This window comes from Eumetopias jubatus, unplaced genomic scaffold (assembly GCF_037043125.1).
Source record: "Eumetopias jubatus isolate StellerSeaLion01/CBP00866 unplaced genomic scaffold, mEumJub1_p1.0 scaffold_8, whole genome shotgun sequence".
NCBI classification, from domain to species: Eukaryota; Metazoa; Chordata; class Mammalia; order Carnivora; family Otariidae; genus Eumetopias; species Eumetopias jubatus.
The window spans coordinates 124,334,257-124,356,325 of record NW_028274814.1 but is presented as its reverse complement, the minus strand read 5'-3'; the positions used below and the strand labels follow the sequence as shown (position 1 = coordinate 124,356,325).

General features: G+C 45.7%; 1 protein-coding gene across 1 annotated transcript in view; it reads left to right on the top strand.

The window, feature by feature from the left end:
• Positions 1 to 22,069, top strand: part of NT5DC3 (5'-nucleotidase domain containing 3) — a 55,679-nt gene that overhangs the window by 27,421 nt on the left and 6,189 nt on the right. Inside the window, exons 5-13 of the mRNA XM_028121650.2 lie at positions 5,464 to 5,554; positions 6,447 to 6,584; positions 8,562 to 8,622; positions 9,050 to 9,152; positions 9,303 to 9,404; positions 11,472 to 11,553; positions 12,622 to 12,708; positions 17,502 to 17,642; positions 21,996 to 22,060. Coding sequence (XP_027977451.1) covers positions 5,464 to 5,554; positions 6,447 to 6,584; positions 8,562 to 8,622; positions 9,050 to 9,152; positions 9,303 to 9,404; positions 11,472 to 11,553; positions 12,622 to 12,708; positions 17,502 to 17,642; positions 21,996 to 22,060 — 870 coding nt within the window. The remainder of the gene's footprint in view (positions 1 to 5,463; positions 5,555 to 6,446; positions 6,585 to 8,561; positions 8,623 to 9,049; positions 9,153 to 9,302; positions 9,405 to 11,471; positions 11,554 to 12,621; positions 12,709 to 17,501; positions 17,643 to 21,995; positions 22,061 to 22,069) is intronic.

Sequence of the window (22,069 nt, the reverse complement as noted above, 5' to 3'; positions counted from 1 at the left end):
AGGTGATGATGGTGTTTAGACCACTGGGGGGTGCTCTGGGGAGGCTCTAGGGGAGGACGGGCTCTCTAGAGGGGCCCGTCTGCCGCTGAGTGAGGGTCCTGGAGCCAAGGTTTTGGGTGGGGAGGGAGGCTGGGGTGAGGCAGCGGGTTCTTGTTCCCACCATGGCAGTTGAGTAGTTTGGATACTAAGAGCCCCCTCCTGTTTATTAGAATTAGTAGAAGCACTCAGCTCAGTCCAAAATCTTTGTCACTTTGAAAATGAAGGATTTTGCCTTTTCTAATTCTTGAATTTGGGGGAGGATTTAGGAGTATGGTCATTATACCTTAAAAAAAGAGATGTGCCTATCTTAGGTTCTTCTTTCACAAACTCTTTATTAAAATTAATGTTTTTTTATCCAAGTTAAACATGCACACAGTTCCGATCAGATAGTGCCGAGAGCGTGGTGGCGGACTGCAGTAGCCCCCTGTCCTCCGCACCCAAACCCTTTACGCTCTTCATTGTTTTTCTTCCTATTTTTCTTTTCTTTCTTTTTTTGTTTTTCTAAAGATTTCTTATTTATTTATTTGACAGAGAGATAGAGAGCACAAGTAGGCAGAGCGGCAGGCAGTGAGAGAGGGAGAAGCAGGCTTCCGTTGAGCAGGGAGCCCGACGCGGGGCTCGATCCCAGGACCCTGGGATCCTGACCTGAGCCGAAGGCAGCCGCTTAACTGACTGAGCCACCCAGGCGCCCCTTTTCTTTCTATGTCTAAATAATGTGCTCATCCTTCTGTTTCCTAATTTATTAATTTTGGACGTTGTTTCTGCCATGGGACAGGACTTGGTGCACGCACAAGCCCCTGCTTCTCCGGGCTCGTTCTTCGAGCCTCGTGCGGATCTGTGTCTGCGTGTTTCTCCATCCTCAGTCGTTGTTTGCATCCTGACTCTGCAAGTTTTGTTGCCTCTTTATGCCATGTCGTGCACTGTGACTGCTTTCTTCTGTGTACTGTGCTTGGTTTTTCTTAGATTTAATAATATCACTTTTTATCTGCTTTGTTTTCTGTAGAGGTGTCCCTAGTTTTTTCTAAATCCTCCATCACCAGTATCATCCATGTATTTATTTCCCAACAATTCAAATGTTTTAGATACTCTATCAGTTATTTTTGTGTTTAATTGACTACACCTTCTGCTCTGACCTCTGATGGCTCATCCTGGGGCTTGGGTTTGCCTCTCTCTCTGTTCCCTGATGCCCATCTTTTCCTCTCTTTGGCTTTACTCCCTCGTTCTGCTTTAGCATATCCTCCAGGAGCTCTCTGGTGCCTCTCAGGGCTGAGCCTTTCTGGGGGGCTCTGGCCACTAATCAGTTCTTTGTGTTGGTGTCCCCATGCAGGCCCCTATTCTCAGCTTGCTAAGCCAGGAGCCTCCTTTTCATCTGCTATTTGTCTTCCACGAACATGTTGAAATGTCTTGTCTACTGATGTCTTTGCTCTCATATCCTTTCACTTTTTGAGTAGTTTATTCTTTTTTTTTTTTTTTTTTTTAGAGAGAGAGAGAGAATGTGCGTGTGCAAGTGGGGTGAGGAGTGGCAGAGGGAGAGGGGGAGAGAGCATCCCAAGCAGGCTCCACACCCAGCACGGAACCCAACGAGGGTCTGAGTCTCATGACCCTGAGATCATGACCTGAGCTGAAGTCAAGAGTCAGGTGCTTAACTGACCGAGCCCTCTAGGTGCCGCTGAGTAGTTTATTTTTTTGCTATCATTTTAATGGTGTTTCAGGAGGGAGAAGAGATGCTGGTGTTGATGAAAATAATAGTAGTAATAATAAATAGCAACGAGCAAATACAAAGTCTTGCTACAGCACAGACACTGTCATAAAGGTTTTATTTGGGTTAACTTATTTGATCCTTGAAATAACCTTATGAGGTAGGTACTGGTATTAGTCCCAGAGATGTTAAGTGACTTGTCCAAGGCCACAGAGAAGTGGAATTCAGACCCTGGTCGCCTGGCTCTGAGCCTGTGCCTTTGACCTATATGCAGCATGGTTTTTGTGAACGGATTAGGTTAATGAAATCCTTCACCAGAACTTTCGGATCTGTCCCTCCATCTCTGTTCCTGCTGTCAGCTCCCTGGCTCAGAAACTTAATCCTTTTCTCTTGGGGTCTTGTAGTTTTCTGCAGTGTGGTCTGTCCTGGACATTGTTGCTGGACTGATTCATCTAAAGCATTGCCCTCAACAGACTCTCTCTTCTGAGATCCTGGCTAGCCCCCACTGCCTGGAAAATGGAGCCCAAACCTCGTAGGTTTCCCACCAGCCTTCTCTAAACCCCTATCCTACTCTTCTTCCACACACAGCTCTTTCACCTCCTGATTAGTTAGGACTCTTGGTTACAAGGGACTGAACCCCGACTCAGACTGGGTTAATGAGAAACACAGCATTAGCTCACCTGTTGTGCAGTCCAAGGGACAGTGCCAGGTATAGGCGTGGCTGGCTCCAGGGGCCAAATTGATGTTGTCAGAACTCTTTCCATCTGTTGGCTCTCTCCCTCTGGGTTTGCTCCAGGCAGGTCCTTCCACATGGAGACCCCTGGTGACACCCCCGGCCCCGGGTCAACAGGAGCAAGGGACCGTCTCTTCCTAGCAGTTACAGCCAGTCGCGGCGTGCATGAGGCAGGTGCACATAGCACATGTATTCCTCTCCTCCGAGGTCTCCTTTCCTGCTGCTCACCACCTGCTCATGCTGGTGTTCTACCAGGGTGCAGTTTTCCTTCCTCGCTGCTTCTTGAAATCTCATCCATCCTTCCTTCAAGGCTGACTGGTGCCGAGGCCTCACCCCCCCAGTCCCCCTCAGCCCGACATGGTCTTTCCCTCCTCTTCTCAGACCACATAGTCCTACAGCTCCTAATTGTCTTGTTTCTTCTTCTGTAGGTCAGTTGTCCACCATGTTAGGGAGTTATGGACAGGGCTAGGCGGGAGAAGCCAGCCGAGGCATTTGAAAGAGAAGGAGTGTCGGGTTTAGGTCCTGGGAAGGTCGCTGTGGCTGCAGCGCTGAGGGATGTGGTGGGCTGAGGCAGCATGGGTGCGTGTGTGGGCTCTGGAGTCGCACTTCCTCGGCGTGGACCCTGCCTCACTGCTTTCGCGTGTGTGGCCTTGAGCAACTCCTTGACCATCTCAAAGCCTTGGTTTGCTCCTCTGTAGAATTGGCATGATTCCCCTGGCTGCCCCGCGGGTGGCTTGTCAGGTAGACCAGAGTGTGCCTGGGGCAGTAAAGGCACGCAGAATGTCACTGCTCTTGCCTTTCCCTGAAAAGAGGAAAGTTCTTGGCAGGGCAGAATGCCCCCTCCTCAGCCTTGCCCATTTCTGAGACCTGCCGTGGGTCCCCAGCTGCTATATCAGGTTGAATTTTGTGTTGTGCGCTGTGGGAGCGAATGCCACAGGCCAGAGGGGGAGGCAGACTGGCTCTCACTACAGTCCCACTTGGTACCCACGATTTAAGTTCTGGCTAGGGACCTGGTGAAAAGCTGCGCTTGTTCTCATCACAGGTACACCAGCAAAGCTCTGTTAGCGCCTGCCATGTACTCTTCTCTATATAGTAGCTCATCTAATCTCAGTTATGCCAGGAGGCAGATACTATTATTGTTCCCCATTTTAAAAATGACACTGAGACCCAAAGAGGTTCTATTGCTTGTCCGGGAAATATGCCTACTAATTAAGGAGGCTGAACCCTGGGCAGACACTTGCGGATCTGTGCTCCTAACCTTTATATTTCTCACAACCTCACGGGGCCACATCAAGTAGTTTGCATTTTGATCCTCGCACTGTGCGGCTGGCAGTGCCCCAGAGCCTGTGGCCGAGGTCCTGTGGGGTGCTGTCCCTGCCAGAGCCGCCTTCTGCCGAATCCGGCTCCCTGGAGCCGACTCATCTCACCGCTGCTTTTGAGCTCACATTCAGTAGTTACTGGGGCAGCTTGGGAGGCTGTGAACCTGGCAGGGCCTAGTGTGGGGGCAGGAAAATGACTCACTCAGCAGAGTTCTTTCATTTTTTTTTTTATAATTTCTTTCTAAGTGTTAGAGTGTTAGGCGGGTGCACACCTGAGCAGGAGCTCTGCCTCAAGGTCACCGCCCAGAATGATCGGCTGAATGATAAAGGGAAGTGCAAGGCCTCCTTTGTTTTCAAAGGCTGGAAGTTGTAGCAGGTTAATGAAGATGGGGGGGTGGGCAAAATACTAACGAATCCCCTTGGGTATTTTTGAAAGTTATATGAGGGCGGAGAACAGAGGAAAGAGGCTGAAATTATATTTTCATTACACTTACATATCAAATATAAATTATATTTTATATTTGTGATTTTATAAGATAAGCAGCCTGTTTGTATTAGTAACTGAGACTCTCAGGGCATTATTCATACTCCCACTGGAGGTAGCACTGGGTGGACTTCCCATCATCCATTCTGTGGTCTCCTCACCACTGGTGCCTTGTTTCCCAAGCACCTTCCCCACAGAAGCGGCTGGGGAACCGACGTTCTTCTTCGTGACACTCTAGAGGGGGCAGTGCAAGGTGAGGAAATACAAGACCATTAAATCCCTGGTGCGAGCACCTGCTTAGAGCGCTGGTGACGGCGGCGGCAGCAGAGGTGAAAGTCAGGTTGCTCTTTGCTCTGACTCCAAAATTTATTTTCCCCTTTGTGGAGAAGCTGGATTCGTTTGCAGATTCTTCCGCGGCTCCCGGAGGCAGGCAGGTGGCAGATGTTACCTTGGCTTTTTATAGATGAGGAAACTGGCCTTGACTGTCACGTTGCTTCCTGCCTTGTGTCACAGGGTTTAGTCCACCGGAGCCCTCATGTGTGGCTTTTCCTGCCTCAGCGCTGACCTTCTTAGGTCCAAGTATCAGAGGGCAGGAGGATGATAGAGACAAAGCTAGCCTTTCCCTCCCTAATCAATTAAACACATAAAAATGGAAACCTAAACCCACCCCCAAAACAAACCCTACTCCCGGAGTAAGGGAAGGCCTTGTACCTTGGTGAACGAGGCTGTGTGACATTAGTGGTTGAGGAGCCTGGGCCCCTAAAGCCAGAAAGCCTGGGGTCTGGTCCTGTGCCACCACTTCCTACTTTGGTGACCTCAGGTAAGAGCCGTGACCTTTCTGGGCCTCGGTTGCCTCTGCTGGGATATGGGAAGATGTTAGTGCTTCCCTCCTAGGACTGCTGAGAAGTAAGGGAATGACCGCGTGGAGTTCACACCTGCCGACTCTAGTGCGTGTTATTTTTCCTGCCCCTATTACCCACAGAATGCTGCCGCTAGTGCTGGTGGTAGTAGTAATAGTTAGTAGTAGCTTCTTGCCTGTTACTTGTAGCAGTGACCCGTGGCACATCTCACCTCCTTGTGACAGTGGCATCGTGCCCCTGGGCTGAAAAATCCCAGCAGTTGCCGGAGGTCTGAAGTCACTGCTCTCACTAGTTGAGTCTAACTGCACTGCCTGTGATTTTTTTTCCAGAGGCCTCAGTGTTGTCCCCGATGAAGAAGTCATTGAAATGTATGAGGGGTCCCACGTGCCCCTGGAACAGATGAGTGACTTTTATGGAAAGGTAATCAACAGACATGTCCTGGTAGATTTAGGATCTCTCTGAGTGCTCCTATGGAACTGACAAGGGCATTTGGGACTGTTTCGAGAGGCCCTGGATTTGAGAGAGGCTAGTATGTTGGCATCTCTCCTAGGCCCTTCATGATTCCTCTTTCTTAGCTCTTTCCTCCCTATCTGATGAAGGTTCTTTATACCTTCCTTGCACCCACCCCTGTCTACAACCCCCCACCCCAGGCATGTCCCCACTTTCTGGATGAAGTCAGGGCGGCTGTGGTTGCCTTCCCTGAGATCGAGGACAGCAGGTCACCCTGTGCTTGAAGGGAAGCCTCTGCTTCTCTGACTTTTGTGGTTCTCTTTGCTTTCTGAATTTTTGCTCGTCTTATTGGGTGTGCTCTTATTTTTACTGTCAAAATGCACTGGAAAGATGCCCGGTCAGCTGGTGAACTTAGGCTTACTAATTGCCAGCATTTAGAGAAAGGCTCTTTTTCAGGCTCACATATGGCTGCGTGGGGGCACTCACATTCAGGAGAGTTATGTGGCTTTTTATGCCATTCCATGGGCAGTAGTCTGCTTGCCAGCTTTCCTCTGTGTTTGATGGGAGATGGTGAGCTGGAAGTTAGAGCTCACAGAAGCATGAAAAAGTGGTTAGATTTTTTGGGGGCGGAAATCAGGACATTTCCTTGGATTTCCCAGTTGTGCGTAGAGTACATCATCAGCTGTGCCGGGAATGATAAGAAATAAGGCAAATGCTTCTACTTTGTTATTGTTAAAATTGTCCTTTTCTTGGGGAGAGGGATCCAGATGTTGATGACCAGAATCCCCTCCCGGGTAAATGTCAAGTCTGGCTCTGCTGTGGTGTTGGTCTCTGTTTCTGACGCTCTCCTCCCTGCCTGCAGAGTTCTCATGGAAACACCATGAAGCAGTTCATGGACATCTTCTCCCTGCCGGAGATGTCCCTCCTCTCCTGCGTGAATGAATACTTCCTTAAGAACAACATCGACTATGAGCCTGTCCATCTGTACAAAGACGTCAAGGTGAGAGGCGGTGGTCCATGTCTCCCAGAGGGTTTCAGCAGAAGGGACAGCATCATTAACTTCCTTGGGTTAAGTATTTGAAATAGTCCTTTGCCTGGGATCTCTTTTATTTATGGTTTTACCCTGAAAATTATTAAGAAAGATCTTACGTTAGGAAGATCTGGAAGAAGCTGGAAATCAGTTAAGGAAGAAGGTGCTCATATTGTTATCTGGATTTCTAATTCTTCCTGACCAAAGGCCAGGGCCAGTGCATCTGGTCAGAGGGGCGGGTGGTGGCTGAGGTCCAGCCTGACCCAGCTCACCGCTGAGCCTGCCTGCAGAGGGGGTGATCTCACACTCAGGCTGCAGCCCGTGCAACTGCAGTTGCCCAGAGCGGGCCTTTCTCTTGTACGCAGAGGTTCCACGTAGGCCTTCCCAGCCCTGCAAAAGCTGTGTGAAAACCCAGTTGGAGAGGTTTATAGACAGCTGTGAAACTTACATGCATGTATACGTACATCATTTATGTAGCTTTGTATTTATATATGTTGATTTATGTTCACATGTGTTTATATATATTTAAACTTTCTAAACTTTTTTTAGTACTTAAAAATATGTTCATGTATTGACATATACTTATATACATAGGTTTATAAGTATGTATTTCTATGTATATATTTATGTAATATATATTTAATAAGTACTCATTTTTAAGAGATCTATATTTATGTACTACAATGTTTTTATTGTATCCTTATGATTAATTTTAAATTTCGACTGCTTTAAATCATGGCTTTTAGGAAGATGAAGGATGAATTCTAGTTCCTCAGTATTAGTCTGGTATGATTTGAACTAAAGTTAAATATTTAGTTTCTTTTCTCCTTTTTATGTGCACAAATGCTTTATCTTTAAGAATCTTTAAGAATCCCTTGTAGTAAAAAATAAATAAAAGAACCACTTGTAGTTATATAACCCTTGCAGTCATGAGGAGAGATGTCTATTTGATACCACCAATGGAGAGCACTGAGGTATATTCCAGGCACTGTTTTTCTGACTGCTTTCTGCATATTAACTCATTAAATCCTCACAACCATGCCTGGAGGTAGGTACTATCATTACCCTCATTTTACAGATAAAGAAATTGAGGCACGGAGAGGTTGAGTCACTTGCCCAGAGTCACACAGATAGTAATGGCAGAGCCTAGATTTCCGGCCAGAAAGTTTGGCTTCGGCTTGCTCGGAATTCCTGCCTTCTGCCGATGTGAAGCCTGCGCTGGAAGGTGGCCGAGGTTGAGTTTATAGTCCAGAGGTGCTCACTCTTGATAGAAATCTGCTACCGGTTTTCTAAGGCTTATGGCCCAGTTTTGCCTGCAGCCCAGTCCCCTGCTGTAGGCTCCAGAAAGTTTCCGTGTGCCTCCAGGAGAGCCACCTCTGTGGTGGACCTGCTTAGTGCCCCCTGAGGGTGGGGCTGCACTCTGACACCTGCCGGGCGTCAGGTTGCCACAGCCTGTGGCCTGTGAGGGGCTCACGGCCCCCTCATCCTCACGCTGGCCTGAGTTAGCATCTCACTGACTGCTCCTCGCCTCGCTGAATGGAAGAGCCTGTCATTGGTCTCGGCCTCTTTCTCTGGAGTAGAGAACCTGCTCTTGGGGTCTAGGGAGGGGTGCAAAGATGAAAAAAGCAATAATTCCCTTTGTCCAGATGCCCTGGAATCGTCTGTTTGTGATACTGTGTAGAAATTGCCATTTACCGTGTGGAATTTTATTCAGAATTATTCATACAAGTTATGTCCCCCCAGTCACCCTTCTGAAAACTTTCACTGTCGCCATGGAAACCTAAGTGTTGGCCGCCTGTGTGAAATGGCCCAGCACTGGGATTTCATTTGGTGCTTGGATGGCCAGGCCTCTAAAGGCGGACATTGTTGCGAATGCCGTTCCACTTGTCCTGTCACGCAGGCTGTCTCACTGACCCCATCACTGATTGGAAACCTCTCTTTCGACAGGATTCAATTCGAGACGTGCACATCAAAGGAATCATGTACAGCGCGATCGAAGCAGATATTGGTGCGTAGGCAGCATTATCGCGAGGGCCGCTTCAGCCTGTCCCTTTGCCTGGCCACGAGCCGGCCGTTATTTTCATTCTTGGTGCCGAGCCGGCGCCCAGTACCTCTTCCCAGTGCAGCGTGAGGACCTTGGTTCCTTGCACCTCAGACATCTCCCTCCCCTTTGTCTCAGAGCTCCACCTAATCCTGACCCAAAAAGACGGGTACTGGCCACGGCAGGCAGGCATCTAGTATGTTCCCTTAGACCGAGGGGGTGGAGTCTTGGTTCCTGATGGACCAGGTACTGTTAGGACAGCCTGAACCACGCTTCCTTAAGACTTGCCTTCTCCCAAGGGCCCCGGATGCACTGGACCCACAGGTTTAGGGAGCCCTTGCAGACTGACCGACTTCATGCTGAATCCGTGTGTGAATTTGTCTCTCGCTCTTAGAAAAGTACATCTGCTATGCTGAGCAGACCCGTGCAGTGCTGGCCAAACTGGCTGATCACGGCAAGAAGATGTTCCTAATCACCAACAGCCCCAGCAGTTTTGTGTAAGTGGCAGCAGGTGTCCCTGCTGCCTTCTGGCTCACATCTTGTCTGGTATTCCCATTTATGTTCACAGTTGAAAATTTGAAAGAAGACGTTGCAAAGGTAGTGAATCCATTTCTTGTTAGACTCACCCGGCTGACCTGTTGTTTCAGGGACAAAGGGATGAAGTATATTGTCGGAAAAGACTGGAGGGACCTGTTTGATGTGGTCATCGTTCAGGCCGAGAAGCCAAACTTCTTTAACGATAAGCGGAGGTGAGCGTCTGTCTTTCTGGGAGAACTAGATCGTTGTCCTTTGCTGCCGTGAACATTTAAGACGTGTGACTTGGTGAAGTTTAGTTGGAAAATCAGAAGCATCTGACATTGTAGCTTTTGATTTTGAGGACAGCTCACACCTGTTGAGATGGTTCTCACTTCAGCTGGGGCTACTTCAGTCCTGGGGGTCAGGCTCTAAGAAAAAGATAAAAAAAAAAAAAAGAAGAGAGAAAGATTGACAGCCATGAAAAAGCCACACTTAGTATTACATCATAAGTTAGACTCTTGATGCAGATGCGTTGTGAAGTGTAAAAGACAACAGGAACAGCGAGCCACCTGGCGGGTATTTTGGTACGTAGGGCTCTCACTGGGGCATTTAAGATTACAGCTGGATTTTGCAAAACTCTGCAACACAGGTTTTGTGTCAAATGGAGTAAATCTCTACCAAGACTTACATGGCGTCTTCCTGCCATGGGGAATAAAGGAGCGGGGAAGTTTTGGGTTAAGACGGTGACTGGGGTGTGCTCTTAGCATTAGTAGGTGGGGGTCAGGGGTCCTAAAATGTTTTTTTTTAACATTTAAAAATGTTTTATTTTATTTTTTAAAAGATTTTATTTATATTGAGAGAGAGAGCATGAGCAGGAGGGAGGGACAGAGGGGAGAGGAAGAAGCAACTCCTCTGCTGAGCAGGCAGCCCGATGAGGGGCTCGATCCCAGGACCCCAGGATCATGACCTGAGCTGAAGGCAGATGCTTAGCTGACTGAGCCACCCAGGCGCCCCTAAAATGTTTTGCAATGTGTGGAACAGGCCTCTTCACCAAGTGTCATCCCCTCCCCCGGCACCCATTTATTTTGTCTTTGTTCTGCATGCACGGAACACCTTCATTCCTCCTTGTGTTATTTATAATGATGAAGATCAGAGACAACCTAAAGGATCATCCATGGGAGGGGGTATTATACAGCCATTAAAAATGATGTATTGGGGGGCGCCTGGGTGGTTCAGTTGGTTGGGCGACCGATTTGATTTTGGCTGAGGTCATGATCTCAGGGTCATGGGATCAAGCCCTGCATCGGGATTCTCTCTCTCTTTCTCCCTCTTTTCCTCCCTGCATGCACACGCTCTCTCTCTCTCTCTCTCAAAAAAGAAAAAGATGTATTTGGGAAAAAAAGCAATGAGCATGTTTTATGACTGTTAAAAACACGTATGAAAGAATTTGTAATCACATGGGAGATTGCTCGCAACATTAGAGAAAAAAAGATACAAATCAGTATATGCAGTGATCCTCATTTGTGTTCATAAAAAAGAGAAAAATAACAGATGCTATCTTTATAGACTGAAAGACACCTACTGAAATGTTAGGTGTTTATACCTGGGCACTGGGATTAGGGGTCACTTCCCTTTTTCTTCATTCTATTCTGCATTTTCCAGATTTTTTGCAGTCAGTTTAAATTTTTCTGATTAGAAAAACAATCCAAATAATGTTACCTTAAAAAAAGGCAAACAGACCCCCACATACTTTGGACTTTTATTCTTTTTTTTCTTTTAATTTTAAAGATCTAATTGGCTTTATTAATTTATTCATGAATTAGGCTGCGTCCCATCTAGCAAGTAGAGGGGAGCTCCCGGAAGCCTTTATTCTTATTCCCATTCTCCATCATAAAGTGATTTGTCTCCTACTCGGATTTGTTTTGTGTCTAGAGTGGCTGGATTTCAAGCACCGAGTGGGACACGTGTACTAAGGCGGTTTTTCCATCAGCTGTTTTTGTGAAGCAGATTTTCTCTGTGATCGAATACGTTTTGGGAAATCTGGGCTAAAGAAAGTTTCTCTCCCGGGAGGGCTTTTTAGAGTCCTCAGTGACTTTTTAAGAGGGACGTAAGTAGTGCCTAGTGTTTTCCAAATTTATTTGACTCTGGAGTTCTTTCCTCATTAAATACCTTTTGGGTCCTGGGGTCCGGGTTCGTGCAGCCCCTTTTCATTCCCACTGAATAACCGTGTGGTGTTTCCTAAGCAGACAGCATGCGCCGTTCCCATGGGTTATATGGTGTTTTCCCCTTTTTGTTGTTAGACCTTTCCGCAAGGTGAACGAGAAAGGTGTCTTGCTCTGGGACAAGATCCACAAGTTGCAGAAAGGCCAGATTTATAAGCAGGTACCTCATGACTGATTTTTCCTTCTTGTTCCTTTGCTTTGTGGTCAGTTATAATGAAAACAGCCAGTGTTTGTTGAGGCCTCCTGTGTGCCCAGCATAGTTCTGAGTGTTCTGCTTGAATTGGCTGTTTATAACGTGGCAGCAAAATTTAAACTTAAGTCAGTATATTCTCAATGTGTTACATCTAAATTAACTCAGAATTGAACAGTCTTTAAAAACAAAATTTAAAGCATTACTTTTATAGTATATATAATTTAAGATGTTAGTAGTAAACCTTGGATATTTCTCTTGAAGAAGCATTGAAGTACATGATGTATTATCTTAAATTAGTGATTATTTCCTGATGAGCTGTGTTTTATATACAGTTTTGATATATTTTGGTATAAGTAAAGCTCTCAAATGTTTGAATAAGTGATTGAATCACTGACCCTTCTTGTGTTACTGAAGTTCGTTTTATCTCATCCTTTAAAATTATTATATTTCTGTAAGATTTATAAAACACATGAAATTATAGAACAGTACCACAGGGTTAAAAAAACTTGATACATTCCTGGTGGATTTATAACACACTGCTGATTTGGCAGTAAGTATGTTTTCTAGGCCTTGAAAGATTTGCTTTGATACAGCCATCCCACTACTAGGAAGTTAGACCAAGGAAATTATTAAGATGTAGCTAAAACTTTGCTACAATAATATTTACCATGAGTTACAAAATAGATAACAAGGTGAATGTCCAACATCAGGGAATTGGTAAAAGGAATCACAGTATTTCTCAGCTACTGAAATGGTAGATTAGTACTTACTGACAGGGTCATAGACTGTTCAGTGTAAAAAGATCATTACAGAGAGGTATATACAGTATGAATCATTTTCGGAAAGTGCATTTGACTTAGAAGAAAGGTCTGAGAGATTTCATGCAAAGGTGTTTTTGTCTTTTATGTTTTGATACTTAAGTTCTATATTAAAGCAAAGTTCTTGTTAAGTTTTTAAAAATAGATATTTTGGGCCACAGGTTATATAGGCTTCTATTTCAGATGATATAATATCTATATTTTTCTATTATTGTAGGGCAATTTATATGAATTTTTGAAGCTTACTGGATGGAGAGGATCCAAAGTGTTGTATTTTGGTGACCACATATACAGTGACCTGGCGGTGAGAAGCCTCTTTTTCCATTTTTTTGTTGGGGGACAGATGTGTTAGTCTCACTTCCTAAGGAATTTCTCTTTAGTTTAAGACCATTTTTATGCTTTCATAAAAATGAGGACTAGGTCGCCTTTTTTTTTTTTTAATGTCTCATTCTTTACAGAACAGAATGGATGAGAGGTGTAACAAAGGTAATTTTTTTTGAAATGATAGAAATTAGTAATTTACTCAGGATTTATCAGAAAAATATTTCCATTTAAGTAATGGTAAGAAATAAATGCCAGTGTTCTGTTCTTTTCTTTTTTAAAGATTTTATTTATTTATTTGACAGAGAGAGAGAGACACAGCGAGAGAGGGAACACAAGCAGGGGGAGTGGGAGAGGGAGAAGCAGGCTTCCTGCGGAGCAGGGAGCCCGTTGTGCGGGGCTCGATCCCAGGACCCCTGGGATCATGACCTGAGCCGAAGGCAGACGCTTAACTGACTGAGCCACCCAGGCACCCCAAGTTCTTTTCTTTTTTGTCATCTCATTAAACATCAGAGGCAGACGAAGAATTTGTAAACGTTACTCAGGGCTTCTTTTGCAAGTTCAAAAACTGGCATTTCCAGGAAACAGCTATTATAAGAAAGTGAGGCATTTCATGCCCATTGGAATAACTAGAGCAGTGTTGCAGGACTTGAATTATGATTTAATCTGTAATTGGAACAAGACTGAGTCAGTCACGTTTACTGCCATGCTCGGCTCCTGGTGCAGTGAATTTCTGTGTGCTCAGTGAGCCCAGGCTAGAGGCACCATGCACAATTTGCAAAGCCTGAGTGACGCCCAGTGTCGGCAGAGTCACCAGCGTGGGGGCGTGGCTGGCAGTCGAACTCCATTATTGGTATTTCCGAGCATTTGGAGCCACTTTAGAGTGGTCTCATGTTTCTGTCCCTCTGTGTCCACTGGCCATCCAAGCAATGAGCTGGAATGGGCTGTGCAGTAGGACCTCCTGGGATGCGTATTCATAGCACATGTGCTGGAGCCTGAAGTCTGTGGCCTCAGACTTCAGACAGTCTGGGGGTGGGGGAGGGGGAAGCGGGGGGTGAGTCCAGTGTCTGTCCGGAGATACTCTTCCCAGGTGGTTGCAGCACATGCCCCGCATGGTCATGTCTGTCCAGCGGGCTGAGGGTCCAGTGGAAAGAATCATGGGCTCAGAACTGGAAGATAGGTTTTCACTTCAGCTCTACTGTTTTTAGCTGGGTGACCCGACACACATCCTCCAAGCCCCGACGTCCTCATTTGTGAGAAGAGTGAAGTAAGATAATGTGTGTAAAAGTCTTAGTGAAGTGCTACTATCCAGAGGTTGGCACGACCAGAATGTTTGGCCATGGCGTCACAGACATTTTCCTCTTGCCAAGTGGAGTCTTGGGCCTTGATGAGATAACTATGTGCTACCCATGAGGTTTGTGGGTACAGGGCCCTGTGAAGGCACACACACGCATACAGGTCTTAGCATTGTGAGAGGTGCTCACAAAACAGTAGTTTCTTCGAGTGTGGTCCCCGTGACATCAGCATCACCTGGAAAACTTGTTAGAAATGCAGTTTCTCAGGCCTCACATCAGACCTGCCGAGTCAGAAACTCCGGTGGGGCTCAGCTGTCCATGTTTTAAACAGCTTTTCACATTAAAATTTGATATCAGGGTAATACTGCCTCAGAATAAGTTAGGAAGTGATTTCTCTTTTTCAGTTTCTGGAAGAGTTGGAGAAGGATTGGTGATAATTCCTCTTTAAATGTTTGGAAGGATTCACCAGTGAAACCGTCTGGGCTTTTTATTGTTGGAAGGGTCCTGGGCTTTTTATTGTTGGAAGGGTTTTGATTACTCATTCAGTCTCCTTACTAGTTAGAGGTCTTTTCAGATTTCCTCTTTCTTCATGAGTCAGTCTTGGTGGGTTGTGTGTTTCTGGGAATGTCACCTAGGTTATTCAGGTTGTTCCTGTATGGGAATTGGTAGCTTTTATAATTTTTATTTCTGTAGAATTGGTAGTATTGCCACCACTTAAATTTCTGATTTTAGTAATTTGAGTCTTTTTTTTTTTGTCAAGCTAAAAGTTTGTCAATTTTGTTGTCAATCTTCCCTTGTTTTTTTTTGATTTTTTTAATATTGTTTTTCTACTCTCTTTTAATCTCTGCTCTGATCTTTGTGATTTCCTTGGTCTTAATTAGCTTTCAGATTAGTTTGTCTCGTTCCTTATGGTGTAAAGTTCGATGGTTAATTTGGGACCTTTCTTTTATTTTTCATTGTAAGTGTGTATGGCTATAAATTTCCCTCTGAGTACTGCATTTGCTGCATCCCATAGGATTTGTTATGTCGTGTGTGTGTTTACATTTAAATTTGGCACAGGGTATATTCTCATTTCTCTTGTGATTTCTTCTTTGACTTTGAGGGTGTTTTTTCATTCCCATATGTTTGTGAACTCTTCAGTTTTTCCTTCTGCTGTTGATTTCTAGCTTCACTCCTTGTGATCAGTAAAGTAGTTTGTGTGATTTTAAAATTCATTTTGACGTATTTTGGGGCCTAATGTAAGGTCTGTCCTAGAGACTGTTTCATGTGCATGGAGAAAAATGTGCATTCTGCTTTTGTTGGGTGGCGTGTTCTACATATGTCTGTGAGGTCTGGTTGGTCTTCAGTGTTGTTCAAGTCATATTTCCTGATGCATCGTCTTCTGTCCGGTGGTTTTTCTGTTATAGAATGTGGACTGTTGAAGTCTCCTACTGTTACTGCAGAGCTGACTATTGTTTCCTTCAGTTCTGTTAATATTTGCTTCATATATTATGGAGCTCTGATGTTTGGTGCATATATGCTTGTAACTTATATATTCTTGGTGAATTGACCTTTTATCATTATATAATGTCGTTCTTTTTGTCTTGTGACAGTTTTTGATTTAAGGTCTGTTTTGTCTGAAATTAGCATAGCACCCCTGCTCTCTTTTGGTTACTGTTTGTATGGAATATCTTTTTTAGTCCTTTCAATCTATGTGTGTCCTTAAATCTACAGTGAATCTCTTGGAGGGATGCCTGGCTGGCTCAGTTGGTGAAGCATGTGACTCTTGATCTTGGGGTTGTAGGTTTGAGCCCCACATTGGGTGTAGAGATTTTAAATAAACAAACAAACAAATAAATTGAGTCTCTTGGAGTATATAGTTGGATCCCATGCCAAAGTTTGAAAACCACTGTTACAAAGTGCTAAGATCAATCCATTAACTAACATGTCAGAAATTATGTGGCAAAGCACATTATCCTTCAAGGGAGTCACCTTGGGAATGTAGCTACTTCTAATGTTGGTGCTGTTTCTCAAAAAACATTTGGGTGCCCCTTTCGGGATAGATTTGAGAGCCAGGTTGAGGCACAGGAGAGAATCAGTTTTATTATTAATAATTTATTATCATATATAGTCTTAAGAATGTTCCAGATGACTTTTTACTTATTTTTGGAAATAAAAGCCACCTTCCAAAGTTTGCCACCGTTGGGAGTATTTGAAAGGTTGTGCTGTAGGTTTTCATATATTATAGGAGAAGGAGAAATACTGAAAGGTTTAAAGAAATTCAGTGGGTGAAGATGGTAGGCATCCTTAGCACTTACGGGGCAGGGATTCTGGCTTTAGCTGAGTAGTCAGTGAACTTTTAAAATTGTAAACCTTATACCACTTTATTCCTTAAAACCTCAAAGCTTTCCTTTATTCTTCAGAGTAAAAGCCTGATTTCCTACTGTTTCCTGCAATGCCCTGCTTGATCTATCCTTCTCCAGCCTACCTCTCTGAAGGCAGGACCTGCCTCTGCCCTCTCCTACTCTGCTGTAGGCTCCCTGCCTGGCTATTCCCTTATAACTCTACCTCCACGCCCCCTACCCCAGCATGTTCTTGCCCCAGGGCCTTTGCACTTACTGTTTTTCCAGCCTGAATTGTTCTCCCACATATTTCATACTTTCACTCTCCTTCCCTTCTGATCTCTGCTCAAACATCCCTTCATTGGCCTGGTTTTCCTAACCACTTTATATACGATGGTAACTTTTTCCCTTCTTATTCCGCTTGATATTTGACCATTGTATTTATCACCACCTGCCTTTGTATATTTACTTGCTTATTTTTTGCCTGTATTTTCCATGAGGGCAGGGTTTTGTCAGTTTTTGTTCATTGTTTTATCCTCATTGTCTAAAACAGGGCCTGGCAGAAGTATTGGATAAATATTTGCCAAATGAGAAAATGAATGACCATTTAGTATGGTGATTGTATGTCTTACATTTCCCAGGATATATCTGTTGGCAGATATTCTGGCTTATTGTCAAATCATGAGGTTACTGTATTTGGAATGAAGAATGTGATCATGTATGTCTGTGTTGTAGGATCATTCCAAGTCTGAGATTCTATAATTCCCCATAAACCACAAGGCTCGGCACTTGGTAGGTGCTCCCTAGTGGTCTGTGGACGAATTGAATGAAGACCTCCAGTGGCTTTTTGGTGGAGGCTCTTTCTGCCCCTGACCTGTTGTTTTATAGACCATGGTTAATGATTCCAGACCCTGCATTTCTGCAGGGACTGTGATTCACCACAGTTATTTCCAGAACAGAAACTCTCTTTGGGTGTAATGGTCAAAGCCTGGGGCTAACTTGGTTTTAGTTAGATGTAATTCATTGAATTTCCTTGGTTAATAACTAACCACTACAATGAAGAAGTAGTTCAGCGAACACCTGTTGCATCTGGGAAAGGGAATGGAATGGTTTAAATTCTGTCGAGATGAATGTGGACTTTTGGTGATCTTTATGATCAGGATTTGACCCTGAAGCATGGCTGGCGGACTGGTGCGATTATCCCGGAGCTGAGATCCGAGCTCAGGATCATGAACACGGAGCAGTACATTCAAACCATGACCTGGCTTCAGGCCCTGACCGGGTTATTGGAGCAGATGCAGGTTTGCGACTTTTTTCTCTCTCCTCCTTTTTTTCTTTAAGTCTGAAGTTAGTCTGCTAATCAAAGTTATTACATATATTTTCTTTTTAATTGCAGTTATAAAGCATGAGGTGTAAGGCATCCTGCAGAATAACTCCTGGGGTTATTTTGCCCCTGAGAGAGTTTCGCCAGTTTCCCTGAAGAGAACTTTGAAAGTGCCCGCAGATTCATTTAGAGGAAGAGCTTTGTGGGGCTGTGTAAGCGCAGGGGTCTGTGTAGATACCTCGGTTGGTGGAAATCCCGTGTCCCCACTGAAGCTCTGTTGGGAGACGTCCTGTGGGGTAGTGGGATTCAAGAACCTCTGCTGATGTGTGGGGCTAGTCCTGCCTCTGCCTTGGGCCTGCTGTGGGATTCTCCATTCTGGGCCTCAGTTTCCCCATCTGTAAAATGAAGGGTCCTGTGGAATGAATACCTCAGGCTAGGCGTCTGGCTTACTGGAGAGGGTCTCAAAGCAAAAGTCAGTATCTCTGCGTGCAGCCTCCACTTGATTTTGAACATAATACCTATAGCTTGCTGGCTCACTGGGGTTCAGTGGCAGTTTTTTCTTTGTGTAAGTTACGTAGCCAGTTTTGGACGGTTAGTGAGGAATGTTGTTTTTGGTGATTTTCCAACCCGAGAAAGCTGCCCCTCTCTTGTCGCTGTGGCCCACTCCCAGTTCTCCTGAGACACCTTGCTTCCCGCTTGGTTCAGCTGACCTGGCCTGCGGCTTTCTGAGGATAAGGAACACACTGCCCGCTCTCTTGGCTAACACACCTGTAGCTTCTGGCCCACAGCCCGCCAGTCCGCTTTGGGAATGGGCAGGGGCCTGCCTCGCCTGGTCCAGCTGGCGGTCCTCGTGGAAGCCGCTGTCAGTGAGCTCAGGCAGAGCTGTGGGGAGTGGCCAGCCAGGCCCTTGCTCTGGGGCCCTCACGTCCCCCAGGCCTCGCTTCCAGTGTGCTCCGCCCACGCTGGTTCTTGGCTGATCTGTGATGAGAATTTGTGGTTTCCCTTACTATGCTTGTCTGGGAGGTGCTTTGCTAAAAATACAACGCATCAGTTCTGGGTTAATGTAGCTTCAAGTCTGTACATAGGTCAGACAATAATAGTAGTGACTTTTCGCCTGCCAGACGTCATGCCGAGTGCCTATTCTGCACACATGAGTCATGAATAGTCCCGGCTGTCCTCTGCAGGCAGGTACAATTCTGCCACTTCCGAATAAGGAGACTAGGTGTTTGAGAAGTCAGGCAACATATCTGAGGTCGTAAAATGCCAAAGCAAGAACTTGAACTTAAGGCTTGTGTGATGCCCAAGTCCACTCTATAGAGTCTTAACTTCCACACCGTCACCTCGGGCTCTAAGAAGTAAAATGAAACCCAACCCAGTATCGTTTGGAGCCAAGTCTGATGAATTAAATATAAGTATATAATTTTTGCTTTGAGAAAGTAGCTGTAAAAAATAAAGATAGTTTTGTTAACTAGCCTCGAAGTGCAGTCCAGTATGGTGTGGTTGGTGGTGGTAGACGGTCTTCCCGGGTTATCGTGTCACAACCACATTTAGCTCAGGGGTTGGCCAATTTCTGCCAAGGGCCAGGTCAGTGAACATGTCGTGCTGTGTGGGCCAAGCCATCTGTCACTGCTACTCAGCTGTGCTTGCAGTCCAGAAGCAGCCCCGGACAATGTGGACAATGCGGAAACGACCGGGCATGGTTGTGTCCTGTGGCTTTATTGGTGGACCCTGAAATGTGAATTTCATACCATTTTTGTGTGTCATAAAATTGTTCTTCTTTTGATTCCCCACACCTCCCAACCATTTAGAAAGGAACTTATTCTTCAGCTCGGAAGCCGATAGGAAAAATGGGTGGTGGGCTGGACGTGGCCTTCCCTGGTAGAGGCTGGGGGGCTGGCTGGATTGCAGGCCCTGCTCACACTGGGCAGGAGGGCTGGTGCCGCAGATGGAGCGTGATCTACATTTTTGCTCTCTCCTGTGGAGCTGATTATGCTAATTAGTGATGGGGCCAAAGATGGCATCAGCTTCTGGTGAGTCTTTTCTGATGTTAACTACCCACCCTAGAGTGTGTGGTTTCACTTAAAGATTAGGTATCACTAATGAGCACACCCTTCTTCTGAAGTAGTTTAAAGTAGATTTCAGATACCTCAGACTTGTTTAAAATTTTGGCCTTGGAGGAGGAGCAGAGCTGGAGAAAGAAGTGCATCAAGGAAAAAATAGCTTTTTTTTAAAAAAAAAAATTTTATTTATTTGAGAGGGAGAGATGAGAAAGAGCATGAGAGGGGAGAGGGTCAGAGGTCAGAGGGTGAAGCAGATGCCTGGCTGAGTGGGGAGCTGGATGTGGGACTCGATCCTGGGACTCCGGGATCATGACCTGAGCTGAAGGCAGTCACTTGACCAACTGAGCCACTCAGGTGCCTCCCCCGCCCCCCTTTTTTTTTAAATGGGAGAGACCTGAGCATGTGCAAATGCTGATGGAGGGGTGCCAGGTGAGGAGGCTGAGCTTATGGCAGTGATGGTAAACAGTGGAGACAGGTTCCCAGGAGGGCAGAGTGGGGCACATGATGTCTGCTCCATTTCTAGAAGAGATGAACTGGGAGACCCACTAAGATGGCCCTTCAGGTCTGCAGAGCCTGCCCTGGGGTGGGGGCCCACCTGCAGGGCAGGAGTGGAGAGGAGAATTTACATGCCATGTGGCAGCAAGTTTCAGAAAGAGAGCGCAGGTAGATTCACTTTGGTAATCCTTATGCCTGTCCCTGGAGAATTCTCCCGTGCTGCATTTATGGGCTGAGTAAGGAAGCAGGCATCTCTGCCTCCTGCTTAGACAAGGACGGAGGTGCCCAGTGTGTGGGCAGAGGTGGGGGGTTCCCACTCACGGACTGACTCCTCACTTTCTGTCGTGTCACGTTGTTTTGTCACAGTCTGTTTACCTAGGCGTACCCCCCATAGGGGCCTCTTGTCTTGTCCTCTCTTGTATCTTCAGTGTCAAGCACGATGCTGGGGATATAGTGGGTGTGCAGTACTGATGTGTATGTACGTGTTTGTGTGTGTGTGCGTGTGTACAGAAACTTGTTGTGGCTCCCTACACATTTTACCTTTTCTGATCTAGTCACGTATTTTGTAGAGCCTCAGTTCTGTAGTGAGTAACTTCTTGATTAAAATGTGAAAACTAATTACAACCATGTTCACAGAACCTCTGTCAGCACCCCCGGAAGCGCTGGCACAGTCTTCCGGTGCTCCCAGTAACACCCAGCCAGCGGTTGTCCAATGGCAACTGCTTCCCACTGGTGCAGGCAGTGGTGCTGGGCCGGACGTGCAGGTTACAAGCTCAGTCCGCGCGGCTTTCGTGTGAGTGGTAGAGGTTCTAGCAGGTGACTGCCAGTCAAGCCGTTGAGCTGGGCAGAGGCAGTAGACAGAAGGCCTTGGCTCCCGACATGGGGAGCTGATGGTTTGCTTGTTGGGTATCTTCCTCAGGGCTCTGAGGCTCCCCTGTGAGCATGAATTGCAGGGAGCCCCACCTGCCCCCGCACCCCCACGCACGTCTGGCCCTGGCAGGGGCGTTTCTGTTCAGCCACGAGAGACTGGTGAGATTTCGGTGGTTAGGTTGTGGGCAGTTGTTCTTTTTCTTCTTGCCTTTTGCTCACATTTCAGCCCAACTGGAAAATTCTCTGCTTTTCCATCTGGTTGAGGTGCTCTACCTTCTTGTCTTTCCCAAAACGGTTATTTATTTTCTCTTGAACACTTTAGAAAGGATAATATAACATCAAGGGAAAACATTAAAACCATTTATAATCCTACTTCCCCTGCACAAATTAAAGAAAAATTTCCACACTCATTGCCAAATATATGCACGTATTTTGACATGCTTGCAATGAGAGATGTACCGTTAAACCTGCTCGCTCCACTTACCTGCCATTTTTATGATTATACTTAACCTGTGATCTGTGTAATAGGGGGTGTGTGGTAAGTGTGTGTTTATATACGTGGTACACGTGATAATGGACACACTGCACACACATATTTTATGTGGATATATATGCATTGTGTTTATACATAGACTTTACTAATACTGTCAATGCTCCAATTTGATAGGGGCCTTGTTTAATAGGTTCATAATGTTCCATAATGTTTTGCGCATTCAAAAACTTTTGGTGAAGAAGTCAGGACTGCAGCCGGGAATCTGAAAATGTGTTACTTCATGCAAGCGCCTATGTCTTCGACCTCAAGGAATGAAATTCTTCCGAGGAGAGCTGCCCGTTAAAAAATTCTTATAACCTCATGAGCTTCTTTGCAGCTCGAGCAGCCTCAGTGATTAGCTTGTGTCCTGCAGGTTCACAGAGATGCCGAGTCACAGCTGGTTCTGCAGGAGTGGAAAAGGGAAAGAAAGGAGATGAGGTAAGAGGG